Source organism: Lipophrys pholis (assembly GCF_963383615.2).
Source record: "Lipophrys pholis genome assembly, chromosome: 18".
NCBI lineage: Eukaryota > Metazoa > Chordata > Actinopteri > Blenniiformes > Blenniidae > Lipophrys > Lipophrys pholis.
The window spans coordinates 16,955,522-16,977,543 of NC_137646.1; the positions used below are offsets into that span (position 1 = coordinate 16,955,522).

Sequence of the window (22,022 nt, forward strand, 5' to 3'; positions counted from 1 at the left end):
GTCTGATTCTGATTGTCGGGCAAGTTCAGATTCTAAAAGATAGCTATAGCCAGGAAATGGGTTTTTATGTTCCATTTTTAGCCATGCTGGGATGTGACTTTATGGACGGTAATCGTTCTGTCAGTCGGTTGATGGATTGTTTTGAAATGATGTTGACAGTGGCGGTGAACAGAGAATTACTCATCGTATAATCACACGGTATCCACATGGAAAGAGTTGTGCTCACCAGCAAAGGCTCAACTTTTAACATATTTACTCACCAGCCGATGTCTTTGGGGGTTTTCAAAAAGTTACTAGTCGGCCAACATTTTTTAAAAACGTTTACAAAGTTTGATTATCTGATTAAAGCTCATTTCCGTGTTGTCATTTATCGCTAGAAGATTGACAAGCCTTTTAAATGTTAATGAAAATCTGTCCTCTTAAAAATAACTGGTAGCTGTTTTTAAACACGTGAAGAATTATTGTTTTTGGCTCAGAGTATCATTCCTCCCCACCTTTATTTATTTTTCTGATCCACCCTGGATGACAGGCGTCTCTCTTTGTACGAATCAAGATTGGTTGCGTTACATACCAAAACCATTTCCTGGGTTGAGCTGTGCTGACAACTGCCGATTATTTTTGCGAAGTTTTCGAGCAAAAATGTACAAATACATCCTGAAGACGTTCTCATTTGATCACTTTTTACAAAATCTACTTTGAAAAGGCCGAAATGTTCCCAGAGCACAGAGGATGATGTCATCTAAACCGTATTATTAATAGCGAAATGCCACAATGGTGTTCGTCCACTTAGAAAAAACAAAACAAAAGTCTAAAAATGTCAAAACTAACCAAAACCAGTATGGCACAGCGGAGTGGTTTTGTTAGATTTTTTTGATTGGTTTTGTCCCGTCCAAACAATAAAAATAAAGAATTCCTTGCAGTGTTTTGACTCCCGTCTCATTTTTATGTGAGATATTCACACCACTGTACCACTGCAATAATCCTACTAGCTCTCCAGCATGGACATGATAATGGTGGACTATTCAGTGCTGAAATTCCAAATTATACTTAATTTTGTCTTTTGCTCATTTAGCACCAGCTGCACTCAGATTGTGATTAACTTGGGTGGACGGGGGAGGACAAGACTAAAATGGATAGATGTAAAAAGTTTGGTTTTGAAATTTTCTTCAACATCAGACTGAGTTGAAATTTTCTATTAAGTGTCCTACAAAGGGCTATTATTTTTTTTACATGACATTCACTTGTTTTTAAATGATTTTACGAGTTGTACTGTCCAATTATTCCCTTGTCTCCATGATTTCTTCTCCAAATATACAAGGAAAGTGAAGGCTCGCGATATTATTGTCTATTTTTTAAATCCCTTTTACATCCTTTTATATTTGCATTGATAAATACATCCCAATGCCAAATATATTTCCTGTATCCTGCAGCCATTGTTGGCTTCTATCAGCCTGTTTGTTGTAGTCCAAGCTTCGTGTGAATGACTATGCGCTTGTAATTAAAGAATTTGAGGTTGAAGAGCGAACTCCATGTTTTCGCTGAGTGACAGGAGGGCCTGCTCAGCTCTGCTCTGAAGGTATCCCTCCACCTGTTCAAATCCTGCTCCGCCCACCACTCAAAATGCACAGCAGGAGATGCATACAACAGAGCGGGACTCCCCGGGCCTCAACAATGCCGGCCACTCCTTAAACACGGGGGAAACATTTGGGGATTACGATGTTAGTTCTTCAGAGTCAACCACCTAGAAAATAGAGCCCCTGAATGGGCGCGCAGACCAATACACGATCACTCGGAGGGGCCGACCAAAGAGCACAGCCAGGTGGAAGGAATACAGGCATGCTGGGAGTTGAGGGTGTAAATTAAAACTCGCCCGCGTGTTTAAAGGGAGAAAATATGTGGAACCAACCTTTCTCACGTTTCGAGAGCGTCTCACAATGGCTGTCAAACTGGCATGAGTCACTTGTTGCTGGGCTGTGCCGTCGAGTGATTCGCTCGTCATTGTTCCCATTGTAAATAATTTCACCACTTTCTGAAAGTGAAAATGATCAGATTTACTCCGCACACGCACACGCACACACACACTCCTCTTAATGCTGATGAGTCTACTTGTGCAATTACTCCGCCAAAGTTTTATCTGCCATCATTATTCTCGCATTGAATTATTCATTGGATCGGGATCTCTTGAGCATGTGTCGCTTGCAAACTCAAAATCGCATTTGTACACTTACTGCCAAGTCATGACATCGCACACATTGAGATGCATGGCAATTATTGTTCATCAGCGTTGAGCAGAATTTATTCAGAGGATGATTGAGGAGCCTGAGTGCACCAACGCTCGGAGCCCAGTGCTTTAATTCTCTATTTATCTGCGCACAATATTTATTATGTGTGCTGCACTGTGAGCAGTAGCGCCCGGGATTGAATGTTTAAGTGAATGTGCCTTTCTAAATGGGATTAGTATTGTTTTATTGTTGTTATCTCAAGCCTGTGTTGACACTGCCATACACTGCTTACACTGGGGAATGTGCTTGCCCTCTCTCACACCTCATTGCAGCTCATTTCGTAAACAGTCGTGTGCATAGCAAAATCTGATTAGAGTTAAATGTGTGGAATTCCACACATGAAAATGACATTTTGCAATGCTTCAATATTTAATCTATTTCTCTTTTTCTACCTAAGCTTGAATGTCTCCTTTTTTTTTTAAACGCAAATATCTTGCCCATTTACAACTCGTAAAATTTGCGATTCAGTCTTCAGAGATGTGACAGATCAGCAAGAACAAATTTGTTAATATACGTGCACAATTTTAGTAGATCAGACCAAGTGAGCTGCAAAGGTTACTATCATAGGCACAGGATGAATTTTTTTCTCAGTCTTCATGTTTTACCCCAGCAGTTCTGTGAATCCAAAATCTAGTCGGTCCTCGGTCCAAAGGGAAAAATTGCAGTGAGTTCAACCCTTAACACTTGCTAAAACAGATCTTGCCGTCCGGTGAATAAACGTAGTGCGGCTCAAATTTTACACGTCTCTTTTAAATAACTTTGCTCCATCTCGTTACTCCCTGTTAGGTTCTTCTGTTTGACGCGAGTAAAAACAATGTTGATTCTTTACTGTTCAACTGTGACGGTTATTTATGAACGCACGCCTTTAGTCCCACAAACTACAAGACGTCATACTCTGTTATCGTTCACGTCGACCCAGTTGTCCTGGAGTAACAAGCAACATTCAACTTTGCACGTTCAAAATATTAGTCTGGCAAAAGAAATATGAAAAAGACGTATGTAATGCCACGGTTTAGTTGGAAAAGCACATGTAAACATCTGATGCATGGTGTGAGCGAATGATGATGGTTGCAATGATAAGACAGTCCAGCAGTTGAGTTGGAAAACAAGTCTTTGAATTCTTATCATTATCATCAATACTACTATGTTGCATAGAGCTTTCTGGAACAAAATGACATTCAAAATTGAAACACCAACCTGCGGGTTTACAGACTTTGTGGCTGAGAATACGTCTGTTGTGCTGCAAATGTAATGCCGGCTGATTGTAGGTTAAATGATCTCATGAAAGATATCACCGGGTGATTTCAAAGTTAGAATAGCAAAAGTGGTGCACTTAAACAGCACCGTGCTATTACTTGAAAATGCACCTGCGTTTTTTTCCCCAGTGGGCATGCCCTCCAACCAATAACTGTCTTTTCCCCTGACAAATTTGCACTTTGATGTCTGTCCTGTTGTGTTTGGCTTTTGTCGTGGCCGGACGGCCCATCTTTATTCTGCGCGGGCAGGACAGCGGGGCTTCAGAGGCCTTTCGAACCACTATTTTCATGGTTTGAGGCTTTCATCTCATTTGCTGCTGAAGGAAGTGTCCCGCTGCTGTGGAGTGGGGTGTTGATTTCCTGTGAGGGGGGCAGCCTTGGCTTGTTATCCTCACTGGGGGGTTAAAGCACCCTGCTTGCTACAGGAGGCCGGGCGGACCTTTAATAAGGCAAAGTCCAGGCATTGATTTGGCAAAATAGCATTTGGAAATAGATGTTGCAGAACAAGCAAATCACAGCTGGGGTAAAAACAATTCTCCCACCGGGGGGCCGTCAAGCCTTTTGGGGACTCTTGTACCCCCCGCCTACCTGAGAGGATCAAAGCCATGTCTGGAGGGAAAGGGAGACAAAATTGTCAGATTTCAGGAAGAGAACGTAATCCTTCTTTTCAGACATGGAAAGGAAACAATTGTTTGCTGATTAGCTTACATCCTAATTACAATTATTCTTCCTGGTAATATTAACTTCATTGGTATTTAGCCATTAAATCTGTTCATGGCTAAATTATATAAAATGATGAAATCAACTCTGCTGCAGGTTTACATTTTTTTTTCCTAAGGCTTTCAACATATCTTCCAGGAATGATGAGCAGATGTTCACCACACACACACTTGGTTTCTTCTTCGACATTTTGTTCAACTTTTCAGTGAGGATTTGGAAATTTCTCTTCGGGTGTGTGATATTGTAGAACATCTCATCTGATTCTAGCCACAATTCTCTTGACATGCATGAAAAGATTGACTTAATAGATTGAGCTATAACATGTAAGGTGAGAGTAATGTTTTTTTTTGGTATAATCTAAATGTGACAAGTCGGATGAATGTCTGTGGAGAAGAACAAGTGAAAAATCCAGTCCGGTGTCAGAAGTGTGTCTATGAAATCCTATACAAGGAGAACTTTTTTAAGTCTAAACTTAAATAAAATGTTCATCTTTTATCGATACTTCAAAGTTGTTGTAGAAAAACACTCCATAATTATGGACTGAGGCCTACTATTAAAACAAGCACTTTTGAAGAAAAACACATGCATGCCACTAAGAAAGTAATCACTTGTCAAGGAGCTCATTATTATAGGAAGAAGGGGTGGAGACCTGACAAGGAGCAGACAAAAGCGACATAGCGGAGGTGCTTTAGTTTCAATGAGCCTCTCTGATGGTGCTGGGGTGACATCAGAGGCCGGCTAAGCCGTTCTTTGTGTCTTCTCCTCAAACACCTCGGCCCCTGGGACCGTCCCCCCCTCGTTCTCACCAGCAGGTTGTTTTTTCGTCCTCTCATTAAGCCTTGATCCCAAAATTAGAAAGCTCCGCCGAACACCACATCTGACCGCCATGTGACCCCGTGTCAAGGGGAACGACACGAGCGTGTTGCTGGTGACAAGTATACAAACCTGTGTTTCTATTCTGTCAGATTGTTTTGCCTAATGCATTTTGAAGGAATCATAACAGCTTCCTGGAGCCCATGTACCTGCAACATCTCTTTGTCCTTTGTAAGGAAGTCTTAAACTATAGATAAGCAGCCATGCAATTGTCTTCATTTTTTTTTTTTTTTACATTTGTTGATGACACCTTGTTTTATAATGCTATAATAGCTGATCGATCAAGACACATTTTTTCATTCAACATTCCTCAAGTGATTCTTGACTTAAAGCATTCCTCACTAAATAAATGTAACTGGTGTTGTGGTAGTGATACAAGGCGACATGCCAGAAGCTCATTTGAAAGAAAACCCTGGTGACTGTGAAATACCTGATGTGTTAATCCTTCCTGCTAGACACTCAGTCTCACCAACCACATACCAACAATGGCTACAGAAAAGTACCAGTTCTCAGTTTTGCAGGACTTGTAATTTAATTCATGTAATTGTAATCTGTGATAACTTGCTGGATTTTCCAAGACGGACTTCATAGACGTTGTGATCTACAATAGTGGCTTTTATCATGGCCGGAGGGTGCAAACACTTTCATAACTTCAAATAAGGTGGGGTACTTTCTCACACCCTCTGAAGCCCCGTGAAGAGGATCTTAACCAAAATGTGAACGATGACAATGATAAGCTGTGTTTGCCATTCGAGGACCCACGATCAGATAAATTCTCTTAAGTCTGTGAACTTATGGTTGCAGTTCTTAAACTCTGAAGCCCGCATTGATGTTAGGACCCCAGTTGTACAATTATACATCCAAACTGATAAAAGGTTCCATTTATCTTTAGTTTTTGTAGATGTGGAAGGAGTGCAATCTTCAAAAGTTCCTCACAGATCCAAGTCGTCCCCCATTTGGAAATGTTTTGGAAAATGGTGCTTTGTTCACACCTGTGGTCAGCGCTTTATTTTTTATTTTCTATTTTTTTTTTGCTTTATCTGACTTTAATCTGCATGCAGCCAGCATTTTTCACTCTATAGTTCTGAATAGACTGCAGTGTGTATTGTTATCTGTTCCTCTGCCTCTGTACCTGACTGCCTGTGGCTTTGAACCAGAACCAGGTGCCAGTCCATGCAGATGCAAGTTGCTATGGTTTGTGTGCAAAATAAACTGAATGTGACGCAGCCAGTCTCACTTCAAATAGAAATGTTCACCTTAAATTATCACACATATGTATCCCAGTACTTTAGATGAACAGGGAGATAATTTTTTTATTGATTTGCTGCAACCCAATCTTGACTCACCTTTCTAGTTATCAGTTGGATTTCACATTATTATTATGTATAGTATAGGTTGTCTCACATCAATATCCCCAACACTTCTTACTTCATACTCTTGCATGTATATCTCGGTGCAATATCCCTTTGACTAATTTATTATATTCGTTTGAACAAACACAACATACTGTATATCTTGTCTGGCTTAGTTTGTGGGCCTCTTTTTGTGGACTTTGCAAGTTCTCCCTGTGTGTGTGTGGGTTTTCTCCTTGTAATCTGGTTTCCTTCCACAACCAACTGGTGACTTTAATCTGTGAGGATGTGGGCATGTGTGACTGTCTCCTTTTGTTGGCCCTGTGAGGATCCATCCTGCTGTCACTCAAAGTCAGATTGAACAAAATGTTGTAGAAGTTGACAATCTTGCAACTCACTTAAACTCCATTGGGAGCCAATCAGGGTTCAGGGTCTTGCTCAAAGACACAGTGACATATAGACACAGTGAAATGGGGGATCGAACCTGCAACCGTGCAATTGAAACCCAGTATGACTGAACCGCAGCACAGAGTAACAGTCTGGATGCCCGCATGCGTGCTTGTCTTTCAGCTAGTGCCTTGTAAGGTCATGTACTGTGGGAATGAAAGCATTGCACAACAAACAGAGCTAAAAATAAGATCAATTGTAAAGAATTGTTCTGTTCATCTGTGACGTCTTTGTCATGTCCCATTGGTTTCCACTGTTAGAAATTAATAGAATTTACTTGAAACACACGTTCGGGTATGCTGGAGGCAAAATGGCACGTTCACTTTTTGGTTGCTGTTTGAAAATCTGTGCAATGAGCTTCAAGGTAAATCTATGTTGTGTTGCCTCCTGACATTTTTGGTACTTTTCAAGAATTTACACTGAAGCGTATACTAATAGAGCAGCAGGATAGGGAAGCATGCATACAGGACATTATGTATGTAGCATGTCTATCACAACTAACTTTTAAATCCGCCCTCTTCTCTGGCGGTTTCCATTAATCTCAGCCAGCAGCTCTGGTCTGATCTGTTTGCAGATGCCAGTTGCTATCAGAGACAATGTTTAACAATTGCTAAGCTGTTATTGTCTGTTGCTGAAAGGCTGGAATATTTTCCCATAACACCCGGTCCGAGATGCACGGCGCTGATGTCTCTCCCTGTGCTCCACATTCATCTGATAGCACACTCACCTTCTTCCTTTATGCTTCACCTCCCCCTTTTCCTTGTTTGCCGTTTTGTTCTCAACGGTCTCCTGCACCCGTAATACGCTTACTGCAATCTGGGCATGTTTCAGATTGTTTCAGTGCGACCTGGTAACATCGCAACACTTCACAGCTCTGGAGAAGGTGTGGGCCAACAGAACAGTAGGAATCCCTCATATTTTAACGTTACTTTGTTTTTACAGGTGGTACAATCAGTGGTAATTGTAAACCAGATTACTTTTTGCTTCAGGAGATAAAGCAATTCACTGCAATGGAGTGTTTAGGTCAGCTCTAGATCCTATTTTCTAATTTCCAAAGGGCTAATATCAGATTTAGTGCACTCAGAGGATTTTTACATCCTCCTACTCTCTTTCTAAAGACCTTTATAGCTGGAGAAAATCTGTTGCTCAAACAGAAATTAACCAGAGGCCTTCTCCATTAGGTTGCCGACAGATCCTTTCACTCGAGTTGGGGTAAACAGCTCTTTGGAGGTCTGATTTAAAGGTGCACAGGTCTGACTTCTTCTAAGCTCAGGGTTACAAAAAAAACAACAAAGCTGTTCAACTTGATGGCACGCTGTGTAAAGGCTTGTTACCTGAACCCTACTTAGAGATTATAAATTGCATTAGATTGATAAAGGGTTCATTCCCACGTATCATTTGCCCACGTATTTCATTGTTGATGTCTTTTTTAACGTGTCACATTTGTATGAATAAACACACTTAGAAACCCGATTCTCTAAATCCTTCTCAGAGGGCTGTGCTCATCTGCCACTGAGTTATGCATTGTTGAGCTGCAAAGCTCTCATTGTAAGTGTATCATTGGACGAGGAGGACTCATTGGCAGGAAACAAATAGGGAAGGTAAGCCAGAGCAAGCACAGAACAAGGAACTCTCAGGGTTCAATCCTAACTTGTTTACACAGTGAAGGTTGCATTCATTGGCACTTGACCAGAACCTTTCAAGGTACTAATGTTTCCTAACAATCCACAACACGCACTCACACACACACACACACACACACGTTAGCAGATGATGCACTTAAATGTTCATACAGGTGCCCGCTGCATAAAACCGAACCTGCATTTCCTTATAGATGCTGAATGTTGACGCAGATGTAATATGCATGATTAAAACCACAGACATAGGCGCACACACAAGCCACCCACCCACAACACACACACACACACACACACACACACACACACACACACACACACACACACACACACACACACACACACACACACACACACACACACACACACACACACACACACACACACACACACACACACACACACACTCATGAGCAAACTTGACTGTCCTTGGCCCTCCATTGTTCGTTGGCACTGAGGCATTGCTGGGCTAAGTGAGGGCCCCTGATGGATACCCACCAGGCTCGGACCACCAATAAAGGTGTGAGAAGAGGAGATGCGGCGTAAATGGAGGAATATTGAATAGGGGACTCGAAGATGGCATGAGATAGCAGGATGTAGAGCCCAGTGAGAGGCAGGGAGAATAGGAGAAAAAATAATCTATTATCTGGCGTATTCAAATGCACAGGTGTGTGCATGAGTGGCAGGTGGATGCTCCTTTTCTATGCGTATGTTGGGGGAAATTGGATGCCGGTTATCTTTACAAGGCAGAAAATCGAAATTGTGTAGATTCAATGTGCAACACAGGTGTTAGCTGAGTTTATGTTTCCTCAGTTTGCTGTACGAGCTACTTTAGTTCTTTTAGTAGTAGTTTGGCCATTTTTGCCATTTTACCTATTGAACCATTTTGGTATACAAATAATAATAAAAAAATAACATTAGCTAATTATTTATATATACTATTCTGAAAGCTTCAAGAGGCCAATAAAGATGGGATAAAACACACAGGGCTCTTTTCAGATCCCGTGGACTTGGTACGGATTAACGAATAAAACACAAGAGAACTAAGCACTAGTGATGATTATCTCTTTCCCAGTAACCAAAAAAGGGTCATCATACACTTTCTGTTAAAATGATTACAAAGATCCAGTAGGTCAATTGCTTGTCATCTGCAATTACAACGTTGATATTTGGGGCCAGTGGTGGCCTAGAGGCTGCAGAAGCAGACTTGGGAACTGAAGTTCGCAACTTAAAATCCCACAGAGAACAGGTTACTACCACTGATACTCCTGGAGCAAGACCCTTGACCCCCTTCAGCTCCCCAGAGCATCTTGATGTGGCTGCACCTCTGCATCCTGGAAATAGGATGGATTAATGTGAAAAATAAAAATTCTGAAAAAACAATGTCCCCAAGGGAATTAATAAATGATGATTAGTTAGTTCGTTAGTTAGTATAACATGGCGTACAACCAGGTGGCTTCCAAATTCACTGACTTTCACTGTCAAATCTAACAATATGTAGATGTATAGATAAATATACTAAATGGAGTACAAAAATATATCAAAGCTTGTGTGCTAACATTTCAGGTGACATTTTATCCGGCTATTAATCAGGCACCAAGTGTATATATATTTTTTTCATGTATGTCACAAATAATTATTCGGGAACAAATCTTTGCATTTACATATTTCTGTGTGGATATATATATATATATTTTTTTTTAAACCTTGAAGTAAGCATTAGTCTGATCTCCGGAGAGAGTTGTGTCAGAGCGTTTCCGTAGGATGCCGAACTGGCAAAGGCGTAACTTGTGCCCCAGGCGTTGTAAACAGAGACACCAAGTCCAACAGCACAGCAACAGTCAACATCCCCAGGCACAAAAAAAAAAAAAAACAACACACAGAGAAAATAGTCTTGAAAGCTCCACTAAAAGCAAAGTTTCTGGCTGAACCCTGCCGAGGCCACACACGTCACACAAGTCGCTGCTTGAACGCGACAAAGTGTCGCTGACAGGAGGGACTACAGCGGGGAAGAAAGTCCCATTCATACAAGAAATGATCTTTTATTGAAAGTGCTACACACAACAATCTGACCATCTTTGGTGGTCATTCAGCCGAAGGCAGTGAAGTGGAAGCTGCTGTGTGGCACTTTAATGACAAGGGTGGGAAGTGACAGATGAGAAAACAAATAGCTAAAGGTGGAGACCTTTAGCGTGCTGATAGAGAGGGGAATTTGTTGTAACTTGAGTGTCAGAAACAATGCCGATGCCTTGAAACTCAAGGCGCTCAAATGTTTCTTTAGCCTGTGATTTAGAGACAATGACATGATCTGATTTTCCTCCCTCATGCTGGAAAACCGCCAGTTTCAACACAGTAGACAAACATAGCAAAATAAACAGATTATTAGTTAATTTCACCGGACATCATTCAAAGAAATAAATATTTCCCAGGTGCGAAGCTTTGCTCCTCAATGGTTATTCCTTTTTTTTTTTTTCAGTTTTACTTTCTTATTTCTTCCCTGGTATCTTCCTGACAGTACGAGACAATAATCAGGTTTTGTGAGATTTGCGAGTAGATTAGCATCCACCTCTGCCTGAGATAAGAAGCTGCACCGATAAAGCCTGTCCTCAGAGGCACATGGCTGTGATGAAACACCGTATCTGACATGAACAGATCAGTTAAGAACACAATTAAGACACTGTCTGGCCACATCTACTCTAGCTGCACTTATCCTCGCTGATCTCTCCCTTCTGTGTCGGCGATGAGGTTGGAAAAGTTCTGACTCAAACAACATCGCGAGTGCGAACGTGGAAGTGGACTAAAGGTTTTCCATGAGCGACAGATCGTGCACTTTCTTGTGTGCTAGATTGTGATCAAATGGGCAACTGAGAGAAACTAGTTGGAGAAAAATGACTTTGAACGCGTTCTTGTTTGAAGGCACTTTAAATAACCAGCCTGACTTGGCGTTGTGTAGTAATCCTTTGATCCAATGACAAACAGAAGAGGCAGTAAATGAGTAAATATAACGCTACAGCTTTTTATCCCTAATCCACCATGTGGGGGCTTTTCCAACTGATTCTGTCCCCCTTTCCTCCTCTGGGTAATAACAAAATAAAACCCAACTGGAGTCTTTCCAAATGCTCCAATATCATGAAACACACATATACACAGGCCTGGTACATTGCTGCTTTCATGATTCCTCCATGTTAGAAAAAAAAAAAAAGTGTATCTGAATTGCCAAAGGGTCCAATCCGGCCTAAATGATGACTCTATAGTGTTTGAAATGACAAAGAATATATTGGCTGCTGTTATTAGATTCCTCTGTTTAGGGGCCAGTTCACACAAGATCTTCTGCGATCAAAAATTTCTACTTAAAAGTTGTTGTGCTGTCATTTCACTGATTTGGGCCACTCAAAATAGATTGCGTCTGTAGTGGCTAAAATGAGTTAGACCCTCCTGGCCTAAGTGGTTTAGAAAAAACAAAACAAAAAAAAAAACTAGATGGGAGCTGCTTAATGTGTCTGGATAAACTTGCCAGCCACAAATCCAAACATGGAATTCCACTTCACAGTGGATGAGATGATAAAAAAACAAAAAAACAACTCCATGTGCGTCTACACAGCATCTGCATCACCGGCATTCATTTATGTTTTCCAGAGTTTGCACTCGGTGTTGATGGATGCATTTCAGATTATCTTCCACGAGTGCACATCTGGAGAGAACATGTACCTACCCCTATCAAAGCCCATTGCTAGTCGTACATCTTTCTGCAAATAGCAGATTTGCTCCTCAAAGCCTCTTCTGTACCAAAGGATGCTTTATTTTTATTTTTTCTTATAACAAACGCCTGTATACAATACTCAATTTTTTGCACGATGTGTTGGCACATGTGATTGAATGAATGCAGGTGTCTTATCAGCGCACCGCGAAAGAGCGAGGTGGGTTTCTGATAAGATCCAACACTTAAAGGAAGGACATCAATGCAAGGAAGAGCTGCAAAAATGACCAAAAAGCTACTCAAAAGCTTTTGGTTTCAAAACCAGTTATCTTCCCCTTTTTCTATAAGCTGAAACACCCACGAATCTACGAGCGCAGCAACATTACCATCAAATCACAAGTGATTTCCTTTTGCCTGTGCAGAAGCAGATCTTTCACAACGATGCCCTTCGGGGAATCATTATCTCAATACAATGCCACAAGAGGACTGAGAGCTTCAGTCCACATCTCCTTTAATCCACATCCATTATTCAGAGGGAGTCGTGCGGAGCCTGAACTACAGAGGGATCCGCAGCCGCTGATGTCTCTCTGACTTCTGCAGATGATCAGGAGATATCTGATAGCTGCGTCATTACTAACATTGCATTCTCTATTTTTGGACCCGGTACTATTTAAAATAACTTGTGACGTCCAAAAACGTAGAAGTAGCAGAATTTATATATCACCATTCATCTACAAGGTAATCCAATCTGCTTTGCAATAAATTGGAAATGTTAACAAGTTTTAAAAGGACATTTCAGATCATTACAAGCAAAGTAAATGCAACAACAGACAAATAGCTGGTGATGATTTACTTTGTTGGTAAGCGGCAGGAAACAGCCGTGCTGACGGGTTTCAGCAGTGCCGTTTACACGTGTTCTGGAGGTTTTTTTCGCAGGGAGACAGCAGAGAAATTAAAAGCTGCTTGAACTGGCTTAGTTTTGATGCGAGTGACTCTGTAAGCCTGTTCCACATCACCTGAGTAGGTTTTCAGACCATTCACATCATTCTCAAACCACACAATTCACTCTTGAAGGCCGGACTAGTAATCAGCACATAAGTTGATTTGTTTTCAATTAAAGGGATGTGAAATTTCAACATAATGCGCCAAATCTGTGCTTTATTTTCTAAAAGATATCAAATCCTCTCTGCCATAGTGGATTTCTCCAGGCTGATGTTGGCTAAAGCCTGTCACATCCGAGGCTCCAAGATTTTTGTCCCCTTTTGAATGTCTTGTATGCTCATGCTCCTGCCAGCAATAATGAAGCCAGCTTTCACTGCTGCACTGATCCTTCAGCTCTGTGTCACTCAGTGTGATCTGAATTGAATAAATTGAAAACAGCGGAGACTTTAGTTAAAAAATGTTATGCAAGATCATTTTGCAGACCGTAATGTATCCTCCGGCTTGACACGCCTGATGTAATGCATCATAGTCAAATAATGCCATTCTCTCGGTATGGATCATGACTGAGAAACCTTACACATTTTGGTTATATTTTATGTACATGTACATGTACAGTTACATTTCTCCCAATTTGATAAATTTTTACTCAGGAATGTAATAATGTGTATCAAGTTGGAACATGGTTAAAGTCTCACATCATAACGTGTGAAATTGATGCTATAGTCAGTCATTATCTAGCAGACTGGCTTTTTGGGACAGTAGTGGAAGTGACCTGCATGTCACCTGTTGCCTATCTAGCACATAGCAAACTGACATTGAATTCATTTCAAGGCTATTGAATCACACAAAAGTACAAAAGTCATAATATGATTTGCACGCTTGCACAAAGTAGATAAAGAAGGTGGGCGCAAGAGCAGTTGCATGGCAAATAATGCCTTGGTTGCGTATCCCGTGGTGACTGACACCATGTTTGTCACATTATGCTCAAATTGTCTCCCATGTAACGGTAAAGCAATCTGGAGCGTGTAACTGGATCCGGTTTGAATGGGGAGAAATGAATGAAACAAGTGACAAGGTATGATTAGTTATCCTCCAATCTCTCTGGCTGTTTGTTGACAGATGGGTCTTTTGTCAAGGTAATTTGTTCAACAGAATAACCAGGTAGATAATTGCCTGTTACTTTTGTGGCCATTGTTGTGTTAAAAACACCCCAACAGTAAAGACTCGTTGCTCAGCAGGGCAAACAAGGGGGGGGGGGGGGGGGGGGGGGGGTGTCATTGTAGGAGGGTGACTCAAGACAACAGGTTTTTATTCCTATTTAATGCTCAACTCATTTAACCTATTGGTAGTGCACATCAAACTGAGAATTAATATTCCACAATGTGAAAGTAATTTCTGACATGTTATACCAGCATATGGTCTTGGCAGGTCTTAACTTTTTCTTCAACTGCAGCTGCATATAGGCTCAGTTTCATCAGATTAGACCATTCATATAGAATGCAAATAAACATGATAGGGTATTAAGAGGCTTGAGCGGAAAGGGGTGTGACGAAGGTGTTGTATTTCACGTCAAACCACCTGGTGAGGAGGCACTTAAGGCGCGCTGGTTCAGGGTTTCAGTGCAGTGGCGAGACGTCAGTCACTCAGAGAGGGCCACTTTCGAATCACTGCAATTTCCCTCCAGCGATGGAGAGCAGGATCAGACCTCTTGGCCTAAGCGGGCACACTTCTAACCCGCTGGGCAGCTTACAGGTGCCCCTGTCCCTCTTGCGCCCTCCGCCACTGTTCCACCGTGGCTGTAACCCGTCGCTAGAGAGAGGATACCCCCGGACCCCGAAGTGCGCCAGATGCAGGAACCACGGCGTGGTCTCCGCGCTGAAGGGCCACAAACGCTTTTGCTGCTGGAGAGACTGCGTGTGCGCAAAGTGCACGCTCATCGCCGAGAGGCAGCGCGTGATGGCGGCGCAGGTGGCACTGAGGAGGCAGCAGGCGCAGGAAGAGAGCGAGGCCCGGGAGCTGCGGCTTCTGTACCCCGGTACAAGGATCGGCGGGGACGCAGGCATCCCTCAGGGATCATCCGTGGGCACCACGGTACCGGCCTCTCCCAGCACTCCGAATGCGCCAACTGCTCCCTGTTTTGATGTCTTTGGAACAGAAAACCAAAACTATGGTGAGTTGAAATGAAAATGATTATCTGATCTCCTCAAAAGTGTATGTTTAATTTTTTTTTTTTAATCCCTCAAAATACGCTTATTCGCATTATTATAGTCACTACTAAATCGGACCGTTTCGTGCCATTGCGCACAGTCCGTTGAAGCATTACAGTTGAATATTCATTGGCATTTCTTCGTTTTAATATTTCAGATGAAAAATTAAGCAAACACAGCTTCTATAGTGGCTTCATGGGTCGTCCCTTCTTCGCATCCCACCCTGCACGTCTGCCCTCCCCAAGTGAGAAGGACATCACCAGGGACAGTGGAAGTCCTTCACCGGTGTCCGATCAGCACTCAGACCCCACAGAGAGTCCACACAGGTCGGTTTCCTCCTCAGATCCAGAGTCTGGAAGTGAGTTTGAGAAACCCAAGGACTACCCGAGCCTGAACCGTGACCCCACCGACATCATGAGCAAGATCTTCCCCTATCAGAAACGGGACACTCTGGAGTCTATGGTGCGAACGTGCAGAGGTGACATTGTCAAATCTATCGAGCTTGTGTTGAGCTCCAAAGAGAATAAAAGTGACTCTGATAATGCGTCTCAGTCGAGTCTCCCGGGTGCGCTCAGGCCCTCTGTGGCACTGCCCGGTGCGCTAGGTGGCCCGTGGAACAAATCTGCCTTCTCCCCTCTGCACTTACCCCCGGGTGCCGTTGCCCCTGCAGGGGGAGACGGCCTGTACGGACTGAGTCCTCGCCTTGGTGTCAGCCCCTTACGGATCGCCTATTCCTCTGCAAACGGCGCCGTAGCAAGTTTTATGTCACCATACATGACATCAGGACTGATGCCAGTGTTTCCACTGCGTCCTCCTTTGGACTCATATTCCTTCCCGGGCATGATCCAAGACCTCAGTTACCTCCAGGGCAAAGAGTCCCTGTGCAATACAGGTCTTTACGCACGACTGAACAATGAGAAATGACAAATTTACACTCATGATTGTCTTTTAAATGCTGTTGTGAAATTGAAATCACTTTTCAAGTCCCTCGAAAAAAATAATGTGCTCATAAAAAGTTTAAGTATCACTTGTTTAGTACACTATATTTTGTAAAGTTTGGCTTTTATTAATAAAGCTATTTTGTTGTTGTATTATATGCGTCAAGAAGACATATGCCTCTTTGTCTGTTAGTGGTGTCCAGCGCTGGAGAGCCTTTGTCTCACAAATTTTAGATGTCTCCCTGCTTCATCACACCTGTAACATGTCATCAACAAGCTCAAACAAAACCTAATAAGTAACCCCTTATTGCAATCAGGTAAGGTTCAGCAGGTCAGGTTTGAAACATGCAGGGCATGGGCTCTGTAGGAACAGGATTACAGTATAATTGGGTTCTTGACTTTCTGGTAACATATAATAGTTAAGTGCAGTGCCGGTCCTTATAAAGTACAAATGCAAAATAAATAAATGTAGGGGGAGTAATGTAAAATATGTTAAAGCAGTAAAAAAAGAAGTAAAAGCCTCTTGGGATAAATGAACTTATTCTATTCTATTCTATTGTATTCTGTGTAGTGATTTGAGTTATAGAAGTGACACGAAGGAAGTTATTCATAGCAGGCTTTACTGTCAATACGTGCGCTTGGACAACATGTACAATTATCACACCTTCCATAAAGATTGTGTCAATATACATGTACAAACTGAGTCGTATTAGGTCAGACACTTAAAAAGTTTTTGCATACAAAAGACATGTATGTCCTTGAAATAGCTTTTAATTATTTTATACTATCAAAACAGCGTTAAACAAAAGTGAAATGATTTGTAAATAAAAACACGCGCAGCGCTGAACTGCCATACACCTTTCTGATTGGTCCCGTGCGTCACGTGAGACGTGGCTCGGAACCAATGGAAAGGCTCTGGAGCGTCACGACCCCGCGTGTTTCAGGAAGTGAAAACATGGCCAGGTTTGAATGCTGGAAGTGCTTCGGGAGTTTGAAACACCCTTCAGCGGGATTTCTGTGAGACAGCAGGCAGGGACGTGATCAGTGTGGCCACTGACATGCGTTTCCACCTCGTTATCGCAGCTGTCTTGTGGGCTGGCTCTGTGGACGCGCGGAAAGTCAGAGGGATCTCTTCGTCCTGTAAGTCCAGTGTCTCCTTGTAGCTCGAAGCTAAGCAGCTGCATTCATGTTAGTTGAAAACACCGCGGGACATCAGCATCAACATACACAGCGTGTCTGAGCAGTTTACATTACTGTCGTCCATGCCGATCCATACGCTACTAAGACGCGTACAGAAAAAAACACCTGACATGTTTGAAAAACCCTTCAGTCAAACCTTCACCTGTTAACCTCTAATGTCATGTTATGGCTACATGTTTTATGTGGTGCAGATAAAAGGTTCTACAGGGAGAGGAAGTCGTTTCTGTGCATTGATGGGTCGAAAATAATCCCCTTCGAGCAGGTGAATGATGACTACTGTGACTGTGAAGATGGCTCTGATGAACCAGGTAAAGAGTTTACCTATGGGTGATTGACTGCTGGTCTCTCTCTGTCTCTGTCTCTGTCTCTGTCTCTGTCTCTGTCTCTCTGTCTCTGTCTCTCTCTCTCTCTCCCTCCCTCCCTCCCTCTGCACACTGTTAACATTTACTTCACATTGAATGTTTGCTGAAGAACACAAACATTTGACTTGATTTAATACTACTTAAACTCAACGTCTACATGCACGTCATCCAGCTCAGGGCTGTGGAGACTGGAGACAACCCCAGCTGACACTGTGCTAAAGGCAGGGTGCAACCTGCACATGTCACTAGCTGGGAAGAGAGACACAGTTGTGGTCAAGTTAGAGACATTAGATGACCAAATGCACTTGGATCTGGGCTGTGGAGGAAAACTGGAGCATCCAGAAAATGAATGCATGGAACCACACAATCAGACCAGATCATGCCCATTGAAAAGCCCAAATGTCACCAGGGATGTTCTCTCTGTGTGGTGACAGTAATCACTACACCTCTGTGCACTGAAATCTATACCCTAAAACTCACCCCAGCTTGCATTTTTCCCCCTGAATCCCCAATTTCACAATTTCACATCAATTCTCTACACAAATCTTCTCAGACTGGGGACGTCTTTGGATCATGGGTGGAAGCTATGAGTACCTTGGCTTTGAAAGAAAACACATGCAGGCTAAGGAACATGTAATTAAACAATGAGGTTTATAATTCAACTTGAATGTTTTTTATTGCGAGATGAAATTGCTTGCTCCTAAACCCCATGCACATTCACAACTGGCTGGATCATTGCACATATATTGCAACTGCACAAATCAGATGTTCCAATAGAATTACCTTGAATTCGAGTAAAGTTTCTCAAACCAGACCATCCAAGCTTTTATTCATATATATATATATATATATATATATGAGCCTCAGACAATATAATTTGTTGGAATATGAAAGATACTACATTCTATTTACAGGATTTTCTTCAAATTTGATAATAGACATTTGTGAATAGAAACTCCCTGTGATCTTTTGCAGAACTGAACATTTTTAACTTCTTAATGGACCAATACTGGAAAGTCGAAGTGTACTTAATGGATAAGTGTATTTTTTTTTTTTTTGCGCTGATGTGAAACACTGCTTGAATTAAAAAGTCTTCCTGTGGAACTGAAAAAAGTTCATGAATTTTCCAGTAGAGTCCTTGTTAAGTTTTGTTGCGTAATAGTAATGTAGAGGCAAATCCAATGAAGAATTGTATATTAAAATGTCAGAAAAACTTAGTTGTCATTCGTAAGCTTCTGAAACATATACAACCTGGAAACATTGGCAATATAACTAATCACATATACAGTTTCCTCAATATCAGCATGTGAGTCAGAGCAAACGAGGGATTAATAATGCAAAATTGTCCTTATATCACGTGGTGCAGTCGCCTGTTCTTCACAAGATGGAAAGAATCCAAGTCTTTAGAGTCTTGCTGTTATAACACATATAAGAAAAGATGAAAATGCTCCTCTGCAACCTTCATCATCATTCTTTTCAATATTACATATACACAAAAGAAAAAATAAATATTGTGTTACTCAGTCACACAACAAAATAATGCTATTGAATGCACTGCACTAATTATTCACACACAAGAATCTAAAAAAGCATAAAATGTCAATAGGATAAATCAGTAGACTTGCATCACATCACAACTAAAAAGCCTGTGCACTGTATTTTGGCCATCATCTGGTTGTAGCAGTAGATTCTGTGTGTGCATGCTTAATAAATTGTACTTTTAAAAGCTTCTCCATAATTCAGTGCTGACCTTTTCTTCTGGCCCTTTTGTAAGGCACCTCTGCCTGTCCTCGTGGCCGCTTCTACTGCACCAACCTGGGTTTTCGCCCTCACTACATCCCGTCGTCACGAGTCAACGACGGCATCTGTGGTAAGATTGTGCTGCGTGTTGTTTTGCACTCGTCGGGAAAGTAGCCCCGCTAACAGTGAACTTAAGGATTGAAGGTGATTGCTTTGCTTGAGGAGTATGCGTCATAGCGTCCGTTATGTTAAAATTACCACACAACACAAAAAGGTAATAGCTTTTATGCAGTTGTCAGTTGAGAATAAGTCTGTTAGGTTTACATATGTTGTGAATGCTCGTGTTTTTTTTTTTTACTACATATGAGAGCTGACACATAAAAAAATCCGCTCTAGCAAGTGTTTAGATTCACTCCTGGAAATAACGTTCAGATTTAGTTGTGAGGTTCTTGTTTCGATTGGTGAAAAGTTGTACTGTTTGCGTCCCCCACTTTGTGTGTTCGGCAGACGTGGACAAGAAATTCACGCTTTACTTGATGCGGAGAAGCTGACAACTTGATGTACACACTGTCGCTCCTTTTTGTAGTACAAACAAAGAGATGATGTAGACATTGCAAACAAGACGCGGCTCCCTAACAGACACACACACACACACACACACACACACACACACACACACACACACACACACACACACACACACACACACACACACACGCATACACACATCTTTCCTTAGAAAAACATCCTATCTTTTTTTCCCTTCAATGCCTCCCTCCAATCTTTATTTTAAAATCTGCCACATGCTATGCCTCATCAGGGTTTTTTTTTTCTTCTTTTTAGTCCCCTCTCTCCCCCGTTTTCCTCCTTCAGTAGCTCTCTGCTTCAGTTAAGTTCAATACATTGTGCTGTCGACATCTCCTCTGTCACTCGTGCTTTAAGGAGCCGCAGCATTAGGGGGCGTGCAACCATCGCAAGCAAAGAGGAAAAAAAAAAAACACGACGGAATGAGAAATGAAAGAGCAGTAGGGGGAATATTTCCCAAAGCCTTTCGCCTTTTTTCTACTCCCACTTGTCTTCTTATACCTTCCCTGCCTTGAATGGAGCCACTTAATAGCAAGCACATCGCAGCTTTTTGCTCTTCGACTGGCTGCGGAAAGATTTTTATTGGCGTCCCTTTTTGGGCTGTGATGCTCGCATTTCGCTGGTCACCAATGGGGTTCTAGATAATTGAGAAGTTTCACACTGTGCCCGCTCTCGTGGGTGAAACATCAGAGCCAAAGCCAGATCTGAGCACTTAGAAAACGCCACGCAGTGGATGTTATAAGTGGTTGATCTCCAGAGAGCCTCTCTGAACCAAAGAGAGACACATCGCGCAGAAACAAAGATATAATCCTCGTCGTTGAGGATGACTAGTGACTGTATATCTGCATTAATATGAATAGGCTCTTATGAGCCTTATAAGTCACACAATTCAGATAAATAGTGTGGATCTGCAGCTTAATAGGTGAGCTTGATCAGTACTGGCAAATTAGGCAAACAAACAGGAGCCATGAGGTGAAGGAATTTTTCCAGCTCTGCTTGTAGAAAGTATCTTATTATGATTTTCTTTGACATGGACAAATCTAATTTTGACACCCATATGACTTTTACCCAAAGGCAGTCACAGATTTCTGCTGTGAGCCACTGATTAAAAGTGGAATGTTGGAAAAATATCCAGATATTTTAAGAAATAAATAACTTACAGATTGGTCTTTATATCTCTTTGATGTATTGGATAAGATATACAGTAGCATGTAATTTGTGTTTTGGTGTTGTTTGAGTGAGCGAAGCTTCCTTTCCTCATTTTTATTGTCGTAATACTTGAGCTGAAGTCGCACCTCTAGCAATCTGTGTGCAGGAAGACTGAACTGTGTTTGTTTTTCTTTGACTGCAGCCCTTCTACTTTTGGACCCGTCTGTTTACGCTGACTTGTGTGCCTTTTATAATCGTTACCAATACCAGCATGATTGATTACATTGACTGTAAGGTGGGGGAGAGGGGAGAGGAGGAGTTTAAGACTGCTGGGAAAGCATATAAGTCTGTTTTAATTACCAACAATAAAAGCATGCATTGCTTCTTTTTTTTTTTTTTTTTAAATGTGTTTGTGTCAAAGTATATGAGATTTCACACAAAGGACTGAATGTAAAATGTCAAATGGTGCAAACATAAACCAATGAGAAATCCTCATACTATCTATTTATGAGCTTAATCGACAGGTCATTTATATTTTTCTGTAATGTATTCCTGTAGAATTAATGATGCTTGGCATCTCGAACCAGAGTTCCTTTGAAATATGTCAGGTTGGCATAAGATTTGTTTTTGATAAG

The 22,022-nt window shown here is 41.8% G+C and overlaps 2 protein-coding genes across 3 annotated transcripts in view; both read left to right on the forward strand.

Moving 5' to 3' along the window:
* The first annotated feature begins 14,803 nt into the window (after positions 1–14,803).
* LOC308123483 (doublesex- and mab-3-related transcription factor A1-like) lies at positions 14,804–17,044 on the forward strand. The gene is made up of 2 exons (XM_080485993.1): positions 14,804–15,376; positions 15,571–17,044. The coding sequence occupies exons 1-2, from the start codon at positions 14,893–14,895 to the stop codon at positions 16,335–16,337; spliced, it is 1,251 nt and encodes a 416-aa protein (XP_080342119.1). The 5' UTR covers positions 14,804–14,892; the 3' UTR covers positions 16,338–17,044.
* Positions 17,045–17,284: 240 nt separating this feature from the next.
* LOC308123896 (glucosidase 2 subunit beta-like) overlaps positions 17,285–22,022 on the forward strand; it is a 141,540-nt gene continuing 136,802 nt past the window's right edge. For both annotated transcript variants that reach the window (XM_080486621.1, XM_080486622.1), the window contains exons 1-3: positions 17,285–17,491; positions 17,743–17,859; positions 19,688–19,783. In XM_080486621.1, coding sequence (XP_080342747.1) covers positions 17,410–17,491; positions 17,743–17,859; positions 19,688–19,783 — 295 coding nt within the window. In that variant the 5' untranslated portion in view covers positions 17,285–17,409. The remainder of the gene's footprint in view (positions 17,492–17,742; positions 17,860–19,687; positions 19,784–22,022) is intronic.